Source organism: Pan troglodytes, chromosome 6 (assembly GCF_028858775.2).
Source record: "Pan troglodytes isolate AG18354 chromosome 6, NHGRI_mPanTro3-v2.0_pri, whole genome shotgun sequence".
In the NCBI taxonomy this organism is placed as follows: Eukaryota; Metazoa; Chordata; class Mammalia; order Primates; family Hominidae; genus Pan; species Pan troglodytes.
In genome coordinates, this window is record NC_072404.2 from 36,846,853 (window position 1) to 36,866,890 (window position 20,038).

A 20,038-nucleotide genomic window follows, 5' to 3' on the forward strand; every position below is an offset into this window, starting at 1 on the left:
CCGATGGGGCTGGCGCACACTCACGTTTTCTCAGCAGAGCATTTTCTGGGCCCTAGCTGCCCTCAGGCAGTTACACGGGCTCAAGATGGGAGGAGCTGGGCCTTGGGCTACCTGGGGAGAGGGTGCCACACAGGGGGAGCAGTGCCACAGTGCTGTCGGTGACTTGTGGACGTGGGCTTGGAGGCGCGGGTGTGTGATGGCGCCTCCCTGAGAGGGAAGGCTGGGTGGGTGCGGTGTCCTGCAGACCTGGGTTTGGGGCATATCTGTGTTTGAGGTCTCTGGGGGCCACTGAAGTGCTGTGGAGATATCCAGGGGCCACCAAAACGATAGAGCAGCCCGTGAATGGGCAGAGTGGCTGAGCTTTGTGCACAGGTGGATGTAGGGTGAGGGCAGGGGAGAGAAGGCGATGCTCTACCCACAGGCAGAAGCCCTGGTAGCCCCATCTCCATTGCAGGGGGTGTCTGAGGGAAAGGGGTAGCTGTAGATGACTTCTTTGGATATGGGTCCCTTGGGCTCTTCCAGAACGGTTCCTGCCTTTCGGCTGGGACCTGTGAACTCCTCCATGGGCCTTCTACCCCATCCCTGTGAGTGTCACAGGAGGCAGGGTGGCCAGCTGAAGGCACTGAGTTGGGGCTGGGCAGGGAGAGCTGGCGGGACTGGCTCCAGCCAGGTGACTTACTGAGCCACCTCCTGGCCATCAAGCCATGGGCGGGGGCTCCCAAGGGTATCAGAGGGATCTGAGTTGTGTGTGGCCATGTGACCTGGCCTTAGCGTTCTTCTTTTCCAGCCTAAGGCTTAGGCTGATGTCCTAGAAGGGGCGAGTTTCCAGGCTCCACTCCAGCACTGAGTCCTGCCTGCTGCAGTCCCCTGTCTTCTCTGAGAGGCAAAAGGCAAATTTGCTAATTTGCTGTCAAACCTCAAATTCCAATAACTGACTCTGCCCTGGAGGGGGAGGGGCTTGCAGGAGGTGGCAGAGAAAACAGTGGCCTGTGTTGGGGGTCCCAGGTCCCCCCGTCTCTGGCTCCCACCCCAAGGTTTGTCTAAGATGCACTGCACTCTGCAGCAACACCTCCACCTCCAGACCACCGGCCGGCCCGGGAGGAGGGTGGCATTGAACTCTCCCATCTGAGGGCCTGGGGATTGGGTGTGACCTGAGCAGGCCAGAGTGAATTTTGAAAGGGGATACAGGCAGCGGAAGTGCTGGAGTGAGAGATACAGTGGGACTGGGGGGCAGTCAGGCATGGTGGCAGCCAGTGAGTGATTCAGCCTGATTTCCAATTCATTCCTGTAGAAGCCAACTTAATCACTTCCTCCATTCATGTATTTCTTTTGTTCCGTCATTTATATAAAGTTTGTTTATTGAACATCTACTCTGGGTCAGATTCCATGCCAGACTCCGTCTTCTCAACAACGAAAGGCAAAATGAATCAATGGTAAAATAAGATTTTCCTAAGACACACTTTCCTCCACACTCCCTCCTTCCTCTGGCAGTGGCACAATGAAGGTGTTATTTACACCTGATTCTTAATGGTTCATTAAGGCAGGGCCTTTTAGCACCTCTGTTCACAAAACTTGATTGGTGAGACTTGCCTTGAATACTTTGCAAGGAGAGAATGGGATTCCTGTGTTTCTTCTCAGTTCCCAGGTAGCCTGTTGTGATGACTGTGGCTGTGTAGGATATTGGAGAGACTGGAGATGTGGGAGCACGGATCTCCCTCCTCCTCTCAAATGCCTCTGCTTGTTTCTCTTCTGGAGGTCTCCAGTGTCCCCAGCTTATAGTCCTGATGCCTTCTGGGTCCCCCAGAGCCCCTCTTTAATGTTTGGGGTTGGGAAGGAGGAGGAAGTGATCAGCAAGACCCAAGGAGAGCAGCCCCTGACTTTTCTCACCCCGCTGCTCACCTCTGACTTTTCTCTCTCTCTCTTTCTCTCTGTTTCAGTCTGGGAGACCGAAACCATTGGTAAGAGGAACCTTGGTGAGGATAGACCGCTGTCTTTCTGTCCATCCAGCAGGAGCCCAGCCTCAGGAGATCCCAGGCTCCGGCTGCTGGGATTGGGGTGGGGGTGGAGTAAGAGGCTCACTGGGTATCAGGTTCTTTCCTCCTTCCTTCCTCCCCTCTCCCCGACCTTGGCCATTCTGGAGGTCGGGGGGCACAGGAAGATGCACAACACAAGCACGACCTCAGGTCCCTCACAGGCTTGTTTGGGAGGACGGGACTCACCAATGGAGGGGCTAAGAAACAAGCTCACGCATGAGTGTAGCTGCATATATGTGCATATGCACAGACCTGAACATGTGCATCAGTCCATGCAGATATTGACATCCCTGACAGCTAAGAAGCCGGAATGCACAGTGAGCAAGAGAACAGAAGAGCAAATGATGCAGCATGCAGGCAGAATAGTGAAGAAGTCAGGGGAGGCTTCCAGGAAGAGGTGGCATGTCAGCTGGACCTTGGGAAAGGAGTTTTGAGAAGGGGGGATGGGGTGGAAATGGGGTCTCCTTGCTAACAGGGGGTTTGGCATAAGAAAAGGGTGGAAATGGGAATAAAGGGTAGGGAGAGAAGAAAAATTGTCTGAAGATGAAGTCTTCTGGATTCCCTTTGATGAAGAGCAGTTTTGGAGGCTGAGGTGGAGGGTTGAGCACCAAAAAGGAAACCCCAAGCCCTGGGCCCACGTTGCTGTGGTTTGCCCTTTTTTTGAAAAGGCCCAACCATCCCTTTTCATTTTCTCCCATTCCTCTCCATTCTGGAGGCCCTCCCATCCTCCTGGCAGTGCCCATTTCCATTACCTGTGGTGGTGGAGAACTGAGTCCTGGACCATCCTGAACATCACAGAAATGCAAAGCAAGTGAGAGTGGTGTTAGAAGGTGTAGTGTGTGAGAAAGGTGCGCGGCTGCTGTGTGTGATATCGCCTCTTGGCCAGGACTCCATCCCCTACTTCCTGTAGACCAGGGGTAGCCTGAGCCTTCCAGGGTGGAGAGTAAACAGTAGCTAACTGTAAGCCAGGCATTTTGATATATGCCTATGTCTGTATTTTTCAGGAGAGTCTGATTTTGGTGACAGTAACTCCTTAGATCTCTCAGGTAAGGGGTTAGGCTGGGGTTGACCATGGACTGGCTGGAGGGAGGGCATCTGCTGACATGTGAGCTTTGAGAACCCCATCCCAGGCTGGGCTCTGCTCCTCTGTGGCTACGTGATCTTTGGCAGGTGACTTTTTTTCTCTGATAAAGGTACAGATTATCTTCATGGAAAAGCACTCAGATAGAACATCGTGTGTAGAATTTCAGGGGGGCCACAGATGTCTTAGAGTCCCTTTGTGGACTTCAAATAAAGAGCTCCTGGATTGGATGATCCTTGACTGTTTCTGAACTCCAGCATCTAGAACAGTAGCTCTCAAACTTTAACCCTGCATCACAGCTACCTTGTGCACTTGTTAAACCCAGGTTCCTGGCAGTCTCTAATTTATTCTGCCTGGGGTGGGGCCTGAGAATGTGCTTGTCTCGCCAGTCTCCCAGGTGATGCTGATGGGCTGATCCAGGACGGGCACCCCTTCGGGAAACGCTGCCCAAAAGTTTCGTGTTCCTGTGCAGTTACTGGGGCGAATCAGCCTAGTGAAGTAGGCACAATCACCGCGGGGTTTTGACAATCTCAAGAGCACTCCATCTTCCGGAGATTTCTATCAGAACAATGCAGTGGCAAATTCACAGAACAGTTCTGAACAAAAGGGTTTATACTTCTCTGAGCCCACACTGTGTTATAAAAAGGAAAAAAAGAAAGAAGGAAAATAAAAGAAAGGAAACCGCTTTTCCTTCTAGAACACTGTTTTCAAAAAAATTGTTTTTCAAAGCAGCTTCCCTTTCCTCTTCCCACCATCCTGATGTGAGCAAAGCAGAGAGGAAATGAGGCCCAGGGAGGGGAAGGAACTTGGCCACGGTGGTGATTTCCCTGGGACATTCAGACTTTCTGAAAGAAGTGTTCAGAGGGACTTAAAAGGAGGTTGCCTGAGACAGATTTGCTGGAAGAAGGGACAGTTTGGCATCAGCTGTGGGACAGAAGTGAGCTCCTTTGCTCTCTCTGGGCTTGCCAAACTTCCCCCTTAGCCTGTGCCGTAGAACTCAGAGCTGGAGAAGGACTGTTGGAGTCTCCCTGTTGTGGGCAGAACTCTCCTTTCGGGCAGAGTTACCCATCCCCGGAAGTTCATCTCTGACTTTCTTGGCTAAAGAGAACTGGCCTTAGATCTTCTAATGCAGGAAGCGAGGGACACAGATTGGAAAAGTGGAAGGATCTGTTCTCTTGGCCTCTGCCTCCCACAGAGGCTGACCTGCTGCCCTCCTTGCCTCTTTCCTGAGCTCCCTGGAGGTGGCCTTGGCCACAGAGGGGAGGTTTCTGTCCAGCAATATGGGTACTGGAGCCCCTTTTCTGCAGGTGTCTCTTGTTTTATACAATGTCTTGGTCTTTGAATGCTGTGAAGGGAAGAACCAACCACATGTGTCCTGATAGACCGGGTACACTCCCAGTGTCAGGCGGGGGCCACACTCAGGTGCTGGGCTGGAGGAAAAGGGAGCTGCTTGCTCACCTCCCTGCCCTGGACATGAGTGGCTCACCATTATAAACCATCAGGTGAAGGGAGAATGAAAAAGCAATCATGAAAGACTAACATGGCCCCGGGCAGGGCAAAAACCAGCCTGGACTCTACTGTGCAGCCAGCAAATGACTCATTTAATGGCCATGACTGATCCCACCCCCTCGAGTGTCCCACTGAATGGCCTTAAAGTCAACCAAAAGCAAATTAAAGTACATTAGTGACAGGAAACAGCCCTCCCAAACTCTGAAAGACAACACTTTAAAAGAAACCCAAATATATATCTTCGTAAGATCCGGCCCTACATTAGTGGAAATCTGGACCTTGTTAATGCAGCAAGCCCTGTGTCCCCTTGATGTGAGATGTTGCAGCTGCTGTGAGGCTTAGAGCTCTGAGGGAAAGCATCACATCAAGCTGTGTTCCCAAGGTGTGCCAAGGACCCCACCCACACCCTGCAGTCACCAGAGGGGATTCCTGAAAGTGCCCAGATCTCCTGACAGAGAATCCCTAAGGGCAGGCCTGGAATCTGCATTTGTGATCAGTCTCCTAGGTGGTTCTGCACACTGACATTTGAGAAGTGCTGATCCAGGGCCCAGGGGAGGACTCAGGCCCATCCCTGATGAGCATTTGGAAATGTTCGAGAGGGGAGGGATGCAGGGATGCTGGATTCAGCTGGCGCAGTCTCCCCATCTTTGGTTGAGATGAGGTTGCTCTTTGTCTCTCCATCCCTCTGATCAGCAATCACTGATTTCTGAAACCTTTCCCCATGCTTCCCAGTTGGTCATAGGGGTTTCCAGGAATTCCCACTGAACACGTAATTTTTGCATAAGAATTTCAGGGCCCTCTTAATCATTTCTGGGCCTCGCTGAGTTTTCTTTTTGCTGCAGACATGGGAGTGGTGAGCCGGAACTGCACGGAGGATGGCTGGTCGGAACCCTTCCCTCATTACTTTGATGCCTGTGGGTTTGATGAATATGAATCTGAGACTGGGGACCAGGTGAGTGTCTGCACCCTGCTCCCCAGAGGTGGTGAGGGTAGGGCTGAGGAAATTTAGGTCAGTAGGCAGCATTCATGAGCACCTGCTGGGGCTGAGAAGCAACTGGGATGCTGCCTACTCCTCCCCACCTGCACCTGGCTACTCTTCCAGGATGCTGGAATTAATGCCACTGGGTTAATGCCAGGCCCAGCACGGGGCTTCCTGGACCTTTGTGTAGTCCAAGGCTGTGTCTGTTCTGATTGGACAGCGCTCTTGCCTTCAACAGCATATATTGAGCATCTGCAGAATGCTGACACTGTGCAAAGGGGAGCAAGAGGCTTGGCCAGGGGTGGGAGGTGGTGGAGATGATATCAGCAGAAGAGAGGAAGGAGGAGCTAGGCCTGGAGGTGGGCAGGCCCTGGCCTGGGAGACTGGGTGCAGGCCTGAGGCAGCCTGGCTGTGGGCAGGTCTCACATGAAGTCCTGCATGTCCTGTGCTCTGCTTCAGGATTATTACTACCTGTCAGTGAAGGCCCTCTACACGGTTGGCTACAGCACATCCCTCGTCACCCTCACCACTGCCATGGTCATCCTTTGTCGCTTCCGGTGAGACCCTCAGCAACATTCAAGCAAGCACCAGAGCTGGCCAGGGCCTCAGAGGCCTTGGTGCATCTCTCCCCTCCCCACTTGATGTCAGCCCTAGAAGACCCCTTTGAAGGCATTTCCCCCACCCCAAGGATAACAGATGGGAAACTTCACTCCAGAGAGGGCAACTGACTTGTCCAGGGCTATGCAGCCAGGCAGAGCCTGGGCAGGAGATCTGCATTCCTTGCTTTTGTCTTCCTGGTCTAGATAGACAGAGGCCACAGGAGGGAGAAGTCTGGCCATGTGGGGTGGTGGAGCTGGGTTATAAGGGCCTGGAAGTCAGTGAGGATTTAGAGAGGTGGCAGGAAGGAGGGTGGCCTGGGTGGGAGACCTGCTGAGATAAAGCCACAGAGTTGGCCCACCACAGATGCCCACATGGAGGGTGTGAAATGCTTTGGGGTCCAAGGCTTCTTTCTCCCCTGGCCCACTCATGTAGGAAGCTGCACTGCACACGCAACTTCATCCACATGAACCTGTTTGTGTCGTTCATGCTGAGGGCGATCTCCGTCTTCATCAAAGACTGGATTCTGTATGCGGAGCAGGACAGCAACCACTGCTTCATCTCCACTGTGAGTGAGCCAAGCAGACACATTAGGGCTCTGCCGGGAAGGCCCCGCACCATCCCCTTGGTTCCCCAGGATGCACATTACCTGCCTGACACCCTGCAGGTCAAGTGCGTCCCTGCAGGTGAAGGCATTGCCCCACCACCCCTGGTTTATGTGAAAACTCACGAATTAAGTTACTAGTAGCCGATGAGCCAATGTACGACATCACTTCCAGCCAAAATGCTTCCTGTCTCTTGGCCTGGGTGTTGCATTTGGCAAGGCAGAGGAGGAAGGTCAGGTGGAAACACCAAGTCCCACTTGAATGAAGAGGAAACTGATGCTGAGAGAGGGCTTACCTAGCCCCTGGTCATTTAACTAGCCTGGGATGGAGCCCAGGTGCTGATTGGCCAGGGGTCTTTCCAGACACCTCCCCAGGTCTCACACTTCTGGAGGAGGTAGCATGTGGAGAAGCTGGTCTTTGAGGAGGTAGGTTAGGAAGAAGAGTGTAAAGTCCAGGGCCTTGACCAGGAGGACATGCTTGGGGAGCCTCTATGAGTAGAGATTTCTGGAAGCCAGGAATATGTATCCCCCCACCTGAAAGGTGTCCAAATCCTCATTATACCAAGCCTCCTGCAGGGTCCTCTGGCTGCTTCTCTCCCTACTCCCCTCCTCTGTGGGAGATAGGGAAGGAGCAGGAAAGTGAAGTAGGATGAGCTGGTGGTGGGGAGGCTCTGTGTCTGCCACCCGTCTTTGTCCTGTGTGTGCAGTTTTGCCTCCATGGGCAGCTTTGACTCAGAATCATGGGATGCTGCAATTTTCAACTCTTTGATCCAGGAATATTGACTCTCTTAGATCCTTGGGATGTTTGAGCCTGAGCATGCCAGAGCCAATGGGCCCTAGGATTCTCCCCTGCTCCTGGTCCTGTTGGGCTCACGCCCCTCACCCTGGCGCTTCTCCCTGCAGGTGGAATGTAAGGCCGTCATGGTTTTCTTCCACTACTGTGTTGTGTCCAACTACTTCTGGCTGTTCATCGAGGGCCTGTACCTCTTCACTCTGCTGGTGGAGACCTTCTTCCCTGAAAGGAGATACTTCTACTGGTACACCATTATTGGCTGGGGTAGGTTCCTGGCTGTGGTTTGGAGAGGCTCAGGTCCCGTGGTCAGGTGTGTCCAGGTGTGTCTTTGGTTCCGCCTTCAGGAAGTGTCAGGTGAGGAGGGGCCACTGCCCTGCCCGAGTCTAATGGCCTAGGCTCTGTCTTGGACTCTTTCTCAATCTTCTTGCCTGTGGAAAGCCCACTATCTCAGGGAGGAGTTAAATCCAGGAGTCCTCTGAGAGATAAGACAGCCCTTGGTCTGAGGGAGATATAGACCCTCAGGAGGCCTGGGTGTGAGGGACAGTTAGAATTCCCAGGAATTCCAAGTCTCATGGGGGAGCAATAGCCCCTCGGAGCCCCAGGTCTACGGTGGACATTGGACATGTTGGTTTTCCTGTTCTCACGGACCTCTTTTTCTTGTTTTCCCAGGGACCCCAACTGTGTGTGTGACGGTGTGGGCAACGCTGAGACTCTACTTTGATGACACAGGGTTAGTACATGCTCGAGAGTCAGGGCCACAGCACAGAGTAGATTCTTACAGATGGGTTCTCAGTAGCTGCCCTGACTTCACATGAACTGCCCGCAACAAACCATTCAATGCCAGGCCCAGACTAAAGCCCAGCACTGGGCACCACCTGAGCCATGGCCCCATGCAGGTGACCCACCCAGCTGCGTCTCAGCCAGCAACCCAGCAAGAGAATGTGCTAGGTGTCTGAGCCCTTGTCTACTTCTGTACTCAGCTGAGTGTCTGTTTTCCTTTTAGGGAGGGGATGAAGCATGTTGAGGGGGAGGTCACATCCTAAGAGCTGTAGGTCTTATGGGGAAAAATGGTCCTTTCCCAGGAGCTCACTGGTGATCCTGACTTTTGGGCTTCATGCCCTGCCTTGATAGGTGAGCAGAGGGAAAGATAGAGGCTCAGAAGGAGGGGATTTTCAGAGCCAGGACCAGGCTGGAGTCTGTAGCCCGCTGGAGAGCTCTTGTTCCAGCCAGCCCCTCCTCAGAGAGCCACGGTGGTGAAAGTGTCGGGCACCCAGCTAGGCAGGGCAGTGTCCCGCAGGCTTCTATGCTGCCGACTCACGGACGCGATCTTGCTTCTCTCTGTCCATCTTTCAGCTGCTGGGATATGAATGACAGCACGGCTCTGTGGTGGGTGATCAAAGGCCCTGTGGTTGGCTCTATCATGGTGAGTGTCCTTGGGATGAAGAGGAAGGGAAGAGACAGGGTCTTGGGCAGAAAGGCACGCGAGGAAGAGAAATGAAGGAGTCCCCACACAACCTGACTTCCTCCTCTGTCATGGCTGCATTATAATCTGTAACAGGGATGCACAAACTCTTTAGCTATTCCCCTAACACTGGAGATTTATATTGTCCCATTTTTTCCTTATTACAAAAAATAGAAATAGTTTTGTGCATAATTTTGAGCATGTGGAAATATTTCTTTAGAATAAATCCTTAGAAGTGGAATTGCTGGGTTGAAAGGGGTACACATTTAAAATTTCAGATCCCAAATTGCTTTGCAAAAACCCTTTAACAATTTATTCCTCCTCAGGAAGAGTGATTCATTTCCCCATTTCATTGTCTACGCTTAATCAATAATTTAATTTTTTGCACAGGCTTCTGGAGGATAATGCTGGCTTATAATTTTAATGTACATTTCTCCATCTCGCTAGCGTAACTGAGCACTTGTTTCCAAACATTAATTGACAATTTGTTTTTATTGTGAATATTCCTGTTTATTTCTCTTGTTCAGTTTTCTATCAGATTTTATTAGTTACAGTTTAAAGGATAGTTAACACTTCCTATGTTGTGTATGTTGCAAGTATATTTCCATTTCTGCATAGCATTTATACAGTCAAATGGTGAAGATTTCCCTTAGTGAATTCCAAGCCTTATTTCTGGTTGATGGAGGCCTTTCCCAACCCAAGACATAAAAATATTGTTCTTGTTTGTAACACTTTTGTGGATGTAAAACAAAGTCTACGCTTTTTGTGGACTATTACATGTGCATCTTCAATCCAGCTGAAATTTTATTGTTTTGTCTGGTCTGAAATGATATTCAATTTTATCTAATTTTCAATGGATGGACATTCTACCCTCTCAATCCTTTTTATTGAATCCTTTCTCCATTATGTTGAAATGTCATTTTATTATAAACACTCAATATACTGGTCTTTGGTTCCAGACTTTCTATTCTGTGTTACTAATGTATTTGTCCATTCCCATGGCAGATGCACCATTATGCTAGTTACTGTAACCTTGTAGCATGTTCTGGTATGCAGATTTTCCCTTCATTATTCTTTTGTTTTCTTCAGATTTTCCTTGCACGTTTACTGTTTCTGGTGTACTTTTGAATATCCTTGTCAAGTTGCACCAAAAATGTCTAGTTAAGATTTGTGTAGGAATTGCATTGCGTTTACTAATTTGGAGGAGAATTTATTTTCTTAAAAGATTGAGTCATCCTCTCCAAGAATGTGGCATGATTCTCCATGTATTCAGTCTTTCTCATAGAGTCATTTTGGTTAAGTTTTTTAGTTTTCTTCCTTGTTCTTGTTATGTTTACCTCTAAGGTGTTTTCCAGTTTGGGCTTTAAGTGAGTCTAGGAATCATTCTTTCATTGTATTTTCTAATGGGCTATTGCTGGTGTACAGGAAAGCTATTGTTTTTTATGTATTGTGTCCTTTCTTAGTAGTGTTTCTGAATTCTCTTATTGGTTTTTATCCCTTTTCACTTGGTTCTCATGGATTTTCTAGGTGGAAAATTATATAATCTTCAAATGAAAATAAATTTTGCTCTTTCTTTCCAGTGTTTACATCTCTTGGCCCTTGTTTTGTAGGGATGATGTTTGCTCTAGTTTTGGCAGTTACCCTTCATTGAATTGGGAAAGTTTTTCTTCTTGGCTTGTTTCAGTTTTTTTTTTTTTTTTAAATCAGGAATGGGTATTGAACTGTATCAAATGTGTTTTGGAGGCATTCATTCAAGTAATGATTTATTTAGTGATGGATATTTATAGTATTCCAGTTTTCCTTCATTATGAGCAGTGCCACAATGAATATATTTGTGCATATCATGAGCATACGTGAATACGTCCTTAGAATAAATCTCAAGAGTGGAATTTCTGGGACAATGGGTATGTACATTTAACATTTTCATGCAGATCAGATTGCTCTCAGTGAGCAAGGTACAAGAGCGCTCATTTCCCATGTCTTTGTTGATGTTCCTGTTGCTGAATTATACTTGCTGGTCTTACGGGGGATAATGGAAGCTTGTTTTAATCTGTTATTGTAACAAATATTAGATTTTTGGGGGTGCATTTCTGGGATAAAACCTTTATTAACATGATCTGTTTATTCTTTTACTGTATTGCTAAATTTTGTTTTTTAATATTTTGTTTAAAGTTTTTGGCATTGTTCATAAAATTCTATGGTCTTAGGTACACGTGTGTGTGTATCTGTGTGTTTTCTCTCCTTATTCTGTTTTTGTAGCAAAATTTTGTTAGCCTCATAGGTAATCCTGAAGGTTTTCTTTTTTTTATTTGCCTTGAAACAATTAAGCAGTATGTAAATTACATCTTTGTTAATGTTATTCTGGAGCTGGTCTATAAAATTATCTGGACCTGGTACCTTTTAATGCATACACCTTTAACTACTTTTTAACTTCTTCTGAGGTTATTGCTCTACTTAGATTTTCTATTTCTTCTTACGTTGATTTTGTTAATATTTATTTTCCCATTTTGTTCAATTTTCTCTCATCATTTAAAATATTGTGTATGTCTATTGTCTTGCCATCTTTCTCATTCCTAAATTTGTTTAATTATATTTTCTCCTTTTTCATTGACTAACACATACAGTTAGCAGTATTACTAAGTACCAGGTATTGATGTTTTTCCTTTTTTTAAAAATAATTTCAACTTTTATTTTAGATCCAGGGAATACATGTGCAGGTTTGTTACATAGGTATATCACATGATGCTGAAGTTATGGGTACAATTGATCCTGTCACCCAGGTAGTGAGCATATTACCCAATAGTTAGTTTTTCAACCCTTGCCCCCGATCCTCCCACCCTGTCTAGTAGTTCCCAGTGTCCATTGTTGCCATTTTTATGTCCATGAGTGCTCAATGTTTAGCTTCCACTTCTAAGTGAGAACACGTGGCATTTGGTTTTTCTGTTTCTGTGTTAATTCACTTAGGATAATGGCCTCCAGCTGCATCCATGTTGCCGTAAAGGATGTGGCTACATTCTTTTTATGGCTGTGTAGTAGTCCATGGTGTATACGTGCCACATTTTCTTTATCCAATCCACTATCGATGGGCACCTATGTGGGTCCCATGTCTTTGCTACTGTGAATAGTGCTGTGATGAACATACCAATGCGTGTGTCTTTTTTGTAGAATGATATATTTTCCTTTGGGCATATACTCAGTAATGGGATTGCTGGGTCTAATGATGGTTCTGTTTTAAGTTCTTTGAGAAATCTCCAAACTACTTTCCATGGTGGCTGAATTAATTTACATTCCCACCAACAGTGTTTCCATGTTCCCTTTTCTCTGCTGCCTCCCCAGCGTCTGTTGTCTTTTGACTTTTTAGTAATAGCCATTCTGACTGGTGTGAGATGGTATCTCATTGTGGTTTTGATTCTCATTTCTCTGATGATTAGTGCTGTGGAGCATTTTTTCATATATTTGCCGGCTGCTTGTACATCTTCTTTAGAGAAGTATCCGTTTATATCTTTTGCCCAATTTTTAATAAGATTATTTGTCTTTTGCTTTTGAATTGAGTTCCTTATAGATGCTGGATATTAGACCTTTGTTGCATGCATAATTTGCAAATATATTCTCCCATTCTGTAGGTTGTCTGTTTGCTCTGTTGACAGTTTCTTTTGCTGTGAAGTTCTTTAGTTTAATTAGGTCCCACTTGTCAATTTTTGATTTTGTTGCAATTGCTTTTGAGGACATAGCCATAAATTCTTTCCCAAGGCCTATGTCCAGAATGGTGGTTCCTAGGTTTTCTTCTAGGACTTTTATAGTTTGAGGTCTTATCTTTAAGTCTTTAATTCATCTTTAGTTAAATTTTGAATATGGTGTAAGGAAGGGGTCCAGTTTCACTCTTCTGCCTATGGTGAACCAGCAATCCCAGCATCATTTACTGAATAGGGAGTCCTTTCCCCGTTGCTTATTTTTGTAAACTTCAGACACTGATCAAACTGGGCATGTAGCAGAGAACAAGACTGACAGAATCCTGCCCTCATGGAACAGCCTTTGTCATTCAATTCATCTGTAAAAACCAACAAACAAGATAAAAGCAAAAATAAAACTTTATTTTTATTGATCAGTTCTCCTATTTTTTCTCATTTCTTTCTGATAATTTTTTATAATTATTAATTTCTTTCTTATATAAGTTACGTTTGTGGTAATCTTTCCCTAGCTCTTGATTTGAATGCCTAAGTGTTTTTCAGTATTTATTGTTTTTTTAATCAGTTAGTTTTTGGCTCTTCATTTTTTTCTCCAAGGGCTGCTTTGGCTATGCCTGAAAGACATTGATGTGTAGTCCTGTGGAGTCCTGTCATTGTGCCTTGTTTCTATTTCTTTGCTTCCCTTCCTCCTCCTTTGTGACCGTTCACATAGCTTCCTACTTTGTTTAGGAAGCTTTTGTCCCTAGTCTTTATCTGAAGGCAATGCTACTATTACCACTCCCAGACAGCCCTTTAATTAGCAATGCTTATGGCTGTCCATTCTGGTTCCCCATATTTGATGACTCTGAACTTGGAATTTCTCTACAGAACAACTCTCACTTCTGCAATAGTCTTACTTTATCTCTTTTGGGCTGTAGTTTTCCCATCACCCTGATCCTGTTTTCTCTTTCTCTTTTAGAAATGGCTTACTTTTCTGACTTACTCATGATGTCCTTTCCTATTTCCCATACTTCTATGGAATCCTTTTTCTTCTATCTCTTCCTTCATTTTAATGATACTATGGGAGGCTGGAGAGATAAATGGGAATTATCACACTGCCATCTTGGATTAGAAGTGTAGATGGGATCTTGACTAGGTGGGGGAGGGTCCTGCTGGGGAAATAATAGCATCTTTGCCCAGAATCATGTCCATCTGCTTTTTTTTTTTTTTTTTTGCTCCTTAGGTTAACTTTGTGCTTTTTATTGGCATTATCGTCATCCTTGTGCAGAAACTTCAGTCTCCAGACATGGGAGGCAATGAGTCCAGCATCTACTTGTAAGTACCATTGTGTGGCTGCCACAGCCATTTCTGACAGCCGAGCGGGCCCTGCATTCAGGTCACAGCAGAAGGCGGCCTGGGCTTTGCTGATAGGGTGACCTAGCATCAGCATTTGCAGATCTTCTTCTGATTAAAGAGCCTTTAATATAGTTGCCCTTCCAGCATTCAGCAAACCCAGGAGCTCCTCAGCTGCATGGCCATCATATGGATGGGCAGGAAGAGAGAGAGAGAGAGAGAGCCTGAGAGAGAGACTGACTAGGAAAGTCAAGAAGGAAAACATCAGATTTCCTAAGGGAGGTAGGGTCTTGGTTGGTTAGAAGTTGAGTTTCCTTTGGGGTTCCTGGTTCTGTGGGAAGCTCATGAATATCACTGAATACATTGTTGCCTGATATTCCGACCCCCAGCCCAGACTGTGGAAGTTGCCCAGTTCCCACTAGCGAGTCAGGCGGACACATTCTCACTGGTCTGGGTGTTGGAAGGTGGGTACTTTCTTTCCTCCACAGGCCCTCGGGGCAGCTCTACCTCTGCATGTGGTCCTATTTCTTCAACTCCTTCCTTTCTGATGAACATCTAATTGGTTGGGGATTATTGGGTTACAGGGCAGCCTCTTACCATAGAGCGTAGGGCTTTCTCCACTTCCATGGCCACTTGATTTCCAAGAAGTATTTCTGCAGTCATGTCCCTAACAGCCTATCTTTGCCTGCCCTTTCCCATTTCTCTCTCCGCCCTGTCTCATTATGAAATCAGACATAGCAGCTTCCACCTCCCATCTCTGGCTGTGAATGGGAGCATGACCAGCTGGGTGTGTGGGGTATGAGGACATTTCTGATGCTGGGGAGGAAGGTTGGTTGTCCCCTGTGGTTGGCTGGAGGGGTGGATGGGCACACTCTGGTTCTGAGGGCAGTCCTTGGGGTCCGTCTGTTGGTAAGGCAAAAGCCCTATGTGTGGCTTCTCCGCTCCTTCAGAAGAAAGCGGATGAGGAGGAGCTGAGGTATCTTCACTGGGTGCCTCATTGGGTCCATGGTCCTGCCTTCATCAGAGACCCCAGTAGATGCTGGGGTCACAGCATCTACTGGCTGCCCAGTAGATGACAAGTGGGACAGTGAGAGATCCCAGTACAGGGTTCCCTCAGGGTCCCCTTCCTCAGCCATTCTCCTAGAGGGAGAGGCAAGAACTGCTCGGAGACCAAATCCTAGATCCTTCCCTAAGGCTCCTTGAGGCTTCCTCAGGGAGGTGGAGCTTGTTCTTGGTCTGTCAATCTGTTCAGCCTGGGGAACTCCCCATGTGGAAACCCTTCCTCAGGGGTGGGGGACTAGCACAGGGCCTGGGGTGTTCAGCCAGGTTTTTTCTACCTATACAATGATTACATTACATTGGAAAAAGTGCTTTTTTTCTATGCATTTACTGTTTTTTCTTTCATGTTTTTGCAAGTTTTTACCAATTCTTGCTTATATGTGTATATTATGTAGTAGAAAATTATTCATCAATATAAATCATAAAGTCTTAGAGGCCCTGCCCTGTGGGGTGGGGGGCCAGCCCTTTGCTACTACATAACCTGCCCTAGAGATAGCATTCCTGCCTTCATCTCAAGGATTCACAAAATAGGGCCCCACTGCTCGCCTCATCTCCTGTCTAGTGTTGGACACTGCCCTTGTGTCTGGCCTCAGTTTCTCCGGCTTGGGCGTGGATCAGGTCACACACTAATAGTTGTCTCCCATATTTGAAGCTGGCAGGGAGCTAAGGCAACCTCATCTCTCGTTTGAGCTCTAGTGGTCTTGATTTCCTCCCCTTCCTGGTAGGATTTGTTCTTCTACTGAGGGCCCCCCAACCTCTTCTCTGGGGGGGTCCTCTCAGCTTTCCCTACTAAATAGGATACCCTACTGAACCCTGAACATACTTTGCCAACTCAGACATTCTGCTTTGGGCAGCAAGAACCCCCAGGGCCTGGTGGGAAAGAAGTGTGAGCCAAGGTTTCAGGTTCTCCACAGACCAGGAGCCTTGAGTCTTGTTAGGTCTTCCTAATGCATAGATAAGAGCTACCTGTAATTAGCACATGGTTTATACATTTAAGTACTGTATTAATCTGGGACATTTAAAGATCCAGCTAGTTGGTTTGCTTCTGGCATTAAAAAAAAATCCCTTTGCAATCTCAGCAAATCTTTTTTTTTTAGAGAAAGTCAAACCTCTGCTAGTCTTGAGTGCCCATGATTAAAAACTCAGATGGACAAAGTCTGTGAGAGTGGGAGTGCCCACACAGGACAGGGAATCAGCTTGATCCCATTCAGTCCAGCAGCATGTTTGAGTGACAGGGTCAAGGAGACCCTGTCGGCCAAAGTGAGTAGTAATCCAATTGACCACACTGCTAAGAACTGTAGAGCACTTGGAAATACTCGCGACCACATCCATGCACATTTAACACCCACAAACATCCAGCGAATCTGGTGGAATAGGTAAACCACTGTCAAATAGAATCACCATGTTACAGCTGAGGGAACTAGTTATCAGTGAAGTGACGTGAATCCAGGAGGAAGGAGGATGCCATGGCTGTGGTGCGGGCAGGCCTTTCACCCCAAGCTTGACAGCACCATCATCCCTGTCCTCAAGGAATGCACAGATGAAAAGATAGCATTAAACAAGTGTGCAAAATTAGGCTTCCTGGAAGAAGAGGCCCCTGGTGGGTTCCAGCCTGTGTGAAAGCCCCCTCAGCCCAGAGTGCTTGGCAGAGCTGGCTTTGAGCTGGGAGGTGTCTGCACTGGGAGGAGGGGAGAATGTCAGGCGCAGGGGAGGTGAGAGGGCAGTGAATGGGGGGAGAGGGAGATTCCAGGGCTGTGCCGGAGTCCCCTGGGGTACCAGAGTTATGTGTGGGGCCAAGAAGCCCCTTCAGATCTGCCCACAACAGCTCTCCGGTTTTTTCCTCTTATTTCCAGAACAAATTTAAGCCCGCGAGTCCCCAAGAAAGCCCGAGAGGACCCCCTGCCTGTGCCCTCAGACCAGCATTCACTCCCTTTCCTGTAGGTTGGTTCCAGCTGCTCAGGTGATAAGGGTTTGTCCTCCATAGACCAAGACGGTATTCCTGGCCCAGCCTCAGAAGCACCTGTTGGGGTCTGGGGCCTCTGCAGGGGGACGGTGGCACTGAGCCACTCGTCCTCTCTGACCTGATGCTCCTGGTAGGATGAGTGGCTGGGGACAGGACTTGGGCAGTGGGCATCAGGGGCTGGGTCAGGGCTTAGCATGTGCTCAGGGTCGGCTTGGTCTGGGGCAGGGGTGAGGGGGGTTAGGGCTTAGCCCTCAGCTGGGGTTGGCATTAAGCCTCGGGTAGGTCAGGGTTAACTGGAGTTGACCTCTGTGAGCAGGTAACTGGTTCAGAAAGGGGAGAGGTGAGGCTTCCAGGGTAGACATTAACTGTTCGGGGAGAGCCTCAGCCCCCTGCCTTGAAGTGAGCCGGCTTCATTCCAGGGGCCTCCTCCCTGGAAGACAAGCACTGGAAGCTGCAGCTTGGGTGGAGGAGGGAAAACCCATTTGTACTCCCATGGGGTCTCCTTGGCCCCACTGGGGAGGATGCACACATCTCTGGAGATGGCTGTGCCGGGGCCAGGCAGCAGTGCAGCCAGGCAGCTTTCAGTCTAGAGGCTTCCTCCACATCCAGAGCCTTCCAGCTCACAAAGCCTCCATCTTCCACTTCCATAGCACCTCCTCCCCTGCCAAGGAGCACCTGATCCTCAAAGTTCATGTTAGGGGCCGGCAGTAGGGACTAGTTACCCTCATGTTGCAGACAGAGAAACTGAGGCCCAGAGAAGGAAAATGGCACCACCTAAGATGACCCAGCAGTCAGTGGCTGAGCAAAACCCTGAGCTAGGGTGCCCAGACTTCTCAGCTGGGACCCCTCCAGACCGGCCGGGAGTATGGAGGAGTGGCTCGTCCTTGTGGTTGGGGAGGAGGTGATGGTGGGCAGGAAGTTCCCAGGATCTGTGAGCTGTGCTGCTAGCTGGGGTGCCAGTGTGGTAGGGAGTACTTCGGGGACTGGGCAGGGCTCCGGGGGTGCACAGCATCTTAGCATCAGGAGAGACCCTATGGAGTGTGTTCAGCTCAGTCCACCACATTCTGTGGACCGCCAAGTGGCCAGCACCACAGTGATCCCTAGGAATGCAGACGTGAAGAAGACAGGGATGCTGCCTGCAGAGGGCTCCCTGCAGGTGTCTCTGTCTAGCGTTCCTCTGGGTGTTTCCCAGGGCTATAGCCCAACCAGCCCTGCACACAACAGCTGCGGAAGCATTTCTGGAGTTTGGCCCTCATAGAAACTGTGCTGGATCCCCGGCTGACAGATGTGAGTGCTAAGACATGGAAATAGCTGTGACTTTCCTGCAGACACACAATGAAGCTGTGGCGTAGCCAGCCCCAGAGGCCAAGGCTCTCTGAAAGGCAGACGTGGGGGTGAGCCCTGCACCTGTGATAGGGTCTCCCACTTTCTGAGTCAGGCTGCTCTGCTCTCCAGACAGCCCCACCCAACACCCTTGCCTGAGCTTTTAGTCTCTTTTGGATCCAACTCAGAATTTACCGCATCAGTCAGTCTAGGTTCATCCCTTCTTCCTGACTTAATTTATTTTCCCATTTCCCTAATTGTCGTGACTTTTAACACATTCTGACATCTTTCTTTCTCCCACCCTGTCTCTGGCTTTCCTGCACTATTTGTTCTTTTTCTTTTCCATGAGTCCTTTTGTGCGGAGCCATTGAAGGTTTGGGGAAAGCCTTTTCCTTAGACCCATCTCCTTCAAGAGCCCTCCAGGGCCAGTCCTCCCCCAAGCTGCTCCTTGATCTGCCCTCCCTGACCCCCATCAGAGCCACACAACTTTACCAGGTGCAGGGTTTCCTAGTGAACTTGTCACTAAATGGTCGTTGGAATACTTTCAAAAAATCTTTAAAAAAAAATCAGAGGAGTCTGTGTTTACCATGGAAACATCTAGGGTCCGAGAGGGACAGGAACAATCTTGAAGCTAAAGAAAGCAGGGCTGCAGAGGAGAACTTCAGAATTTGGGGTGAAGGTTTAAGCTTGGCATGTAGGAGGCAACAGATAAAGTTGGGGGGGGTCTCCTGGACCCTGATTTCTGTGGTTTACCCAAGCCAAGGTTGAGGGGTCACTGGCCGTAGGAGAGAATAACCAATTATTATTATTTTTAATTTTTAGACAGAGTCTTGCTCTATTGCCCAGGCTGAATTGCAGTGGCGAGATCTTGGCTCACTGCAACCTCTTTCTCCGGGGTTCAAGTGATTCTCCTGCCTCAGCCTCCCAAGTAGCTGGGACTGCAGGCACCTGCCACTACGCCCGGCTAATTTTTTTGTATTTTAGTAGAGACAGGGTCTCACCATGTTGCCCAGGCTGGTCTGAAACTCCTGAACTCAGCCAATCCACCCGCCTCGGCCTCCCAAAGTGCTGGGATTACAGGCCACTGCGCCCAGCCTGAGACTAACTAACTTTTCAGCTAGGAAAAGGTACATAATAAATTTGAAGAATAGAATAGGTACCATTTCTGTATACCCAGTTAAGCTATTTTAATTATTGAGAAAAACATACTTATTTGAGTCTGTCTCTTTGTATGACTGTGAAACAGACTTTTGACATTCATTGAGGAATCATGAAGAAACTTCTCAGATAGATGAATACCTCCTAATGGCGCTTCTCAAGCTTTGGCATGCATGTGGATCCCCCAGGGATCTAGTTAAAATGCAGATTCTGACCACAGGTCCGAGGTGGCACCTGGGATTCTGCATTTCTAAGAAGCTCTCAGGTGGTGTTGGTGTTGATGGTCTGGGGACTGCAGTCTGAGTAGCAAAGCATCAAACCAAACCTCGGCATTCCTCTTCTGGAAAAGGGGATCTGTAGTGCCCACCTCACAGTGTGGTGTGAATTGAATGGTGCTGTTTGTTGAATGAGAACCCCAAATCCATTATGCACAGATGCAGCGGGGGGTGGGGGGCGGAC

At 48.3% G+C, this 20,038-nt stretch overlaps 1 protein-coding gene across 9 annotated transcripts in view; it reads left to right on the forward strand.

Moving 5' to 3' along the window:
• The window catches only part of ADCYAP1R1 (ADCYAP receptor type I), a 127,037-nt gene that overhangs the window by 94,258 nt on the left and 12,741 nt on the right, over positions 1–20,038 (forward strand). For 5 of the 9 annotated variants that reach the window (XM_016958684.4, XM_016958683.3, XM_016958687.3 and 2 more), the window contains 9 exons: positions 1,938–1,958; positions 3,038–3,079; positions 5,466–5,575; positions 6,062–6,159; positions 6,635–6,767; positions 7,707–7,860; positions 8,266–8,326; positions 8,950–9,019; positions 13,967–14,058. In XM_016958684.4, coding sequence (XP_016814173.1) covers positions 1,938–1,958; positions 3,038–3,079; positions 5,466–5,575; positions 6,062–6,159; positions 6,635–6,767; positions 7,707–7,860; positions 8,266–8,326; positions 8,950–9,019; positions 13,967–14,058 — 781 coding nt within the window. Of the gene's footprint in view, positions 1–1,937; positions 1,959–3,037; positions 3,080–5,465; positions 5,576–6,061; positions 6,160–6,634; positions 6,768–7,706; positions 7,861–8,265; positions 8,327–8,949; positions 9,020–13,966; positions 14,059–16,988; positions 17,073–20,038 lie in introns of all 9 variants that reach the window. The other 4 variants (XM_016958691.3, XM_016958689.4, XM_016958686.4 and 1 more) reach the window with 3 other exon arrangements.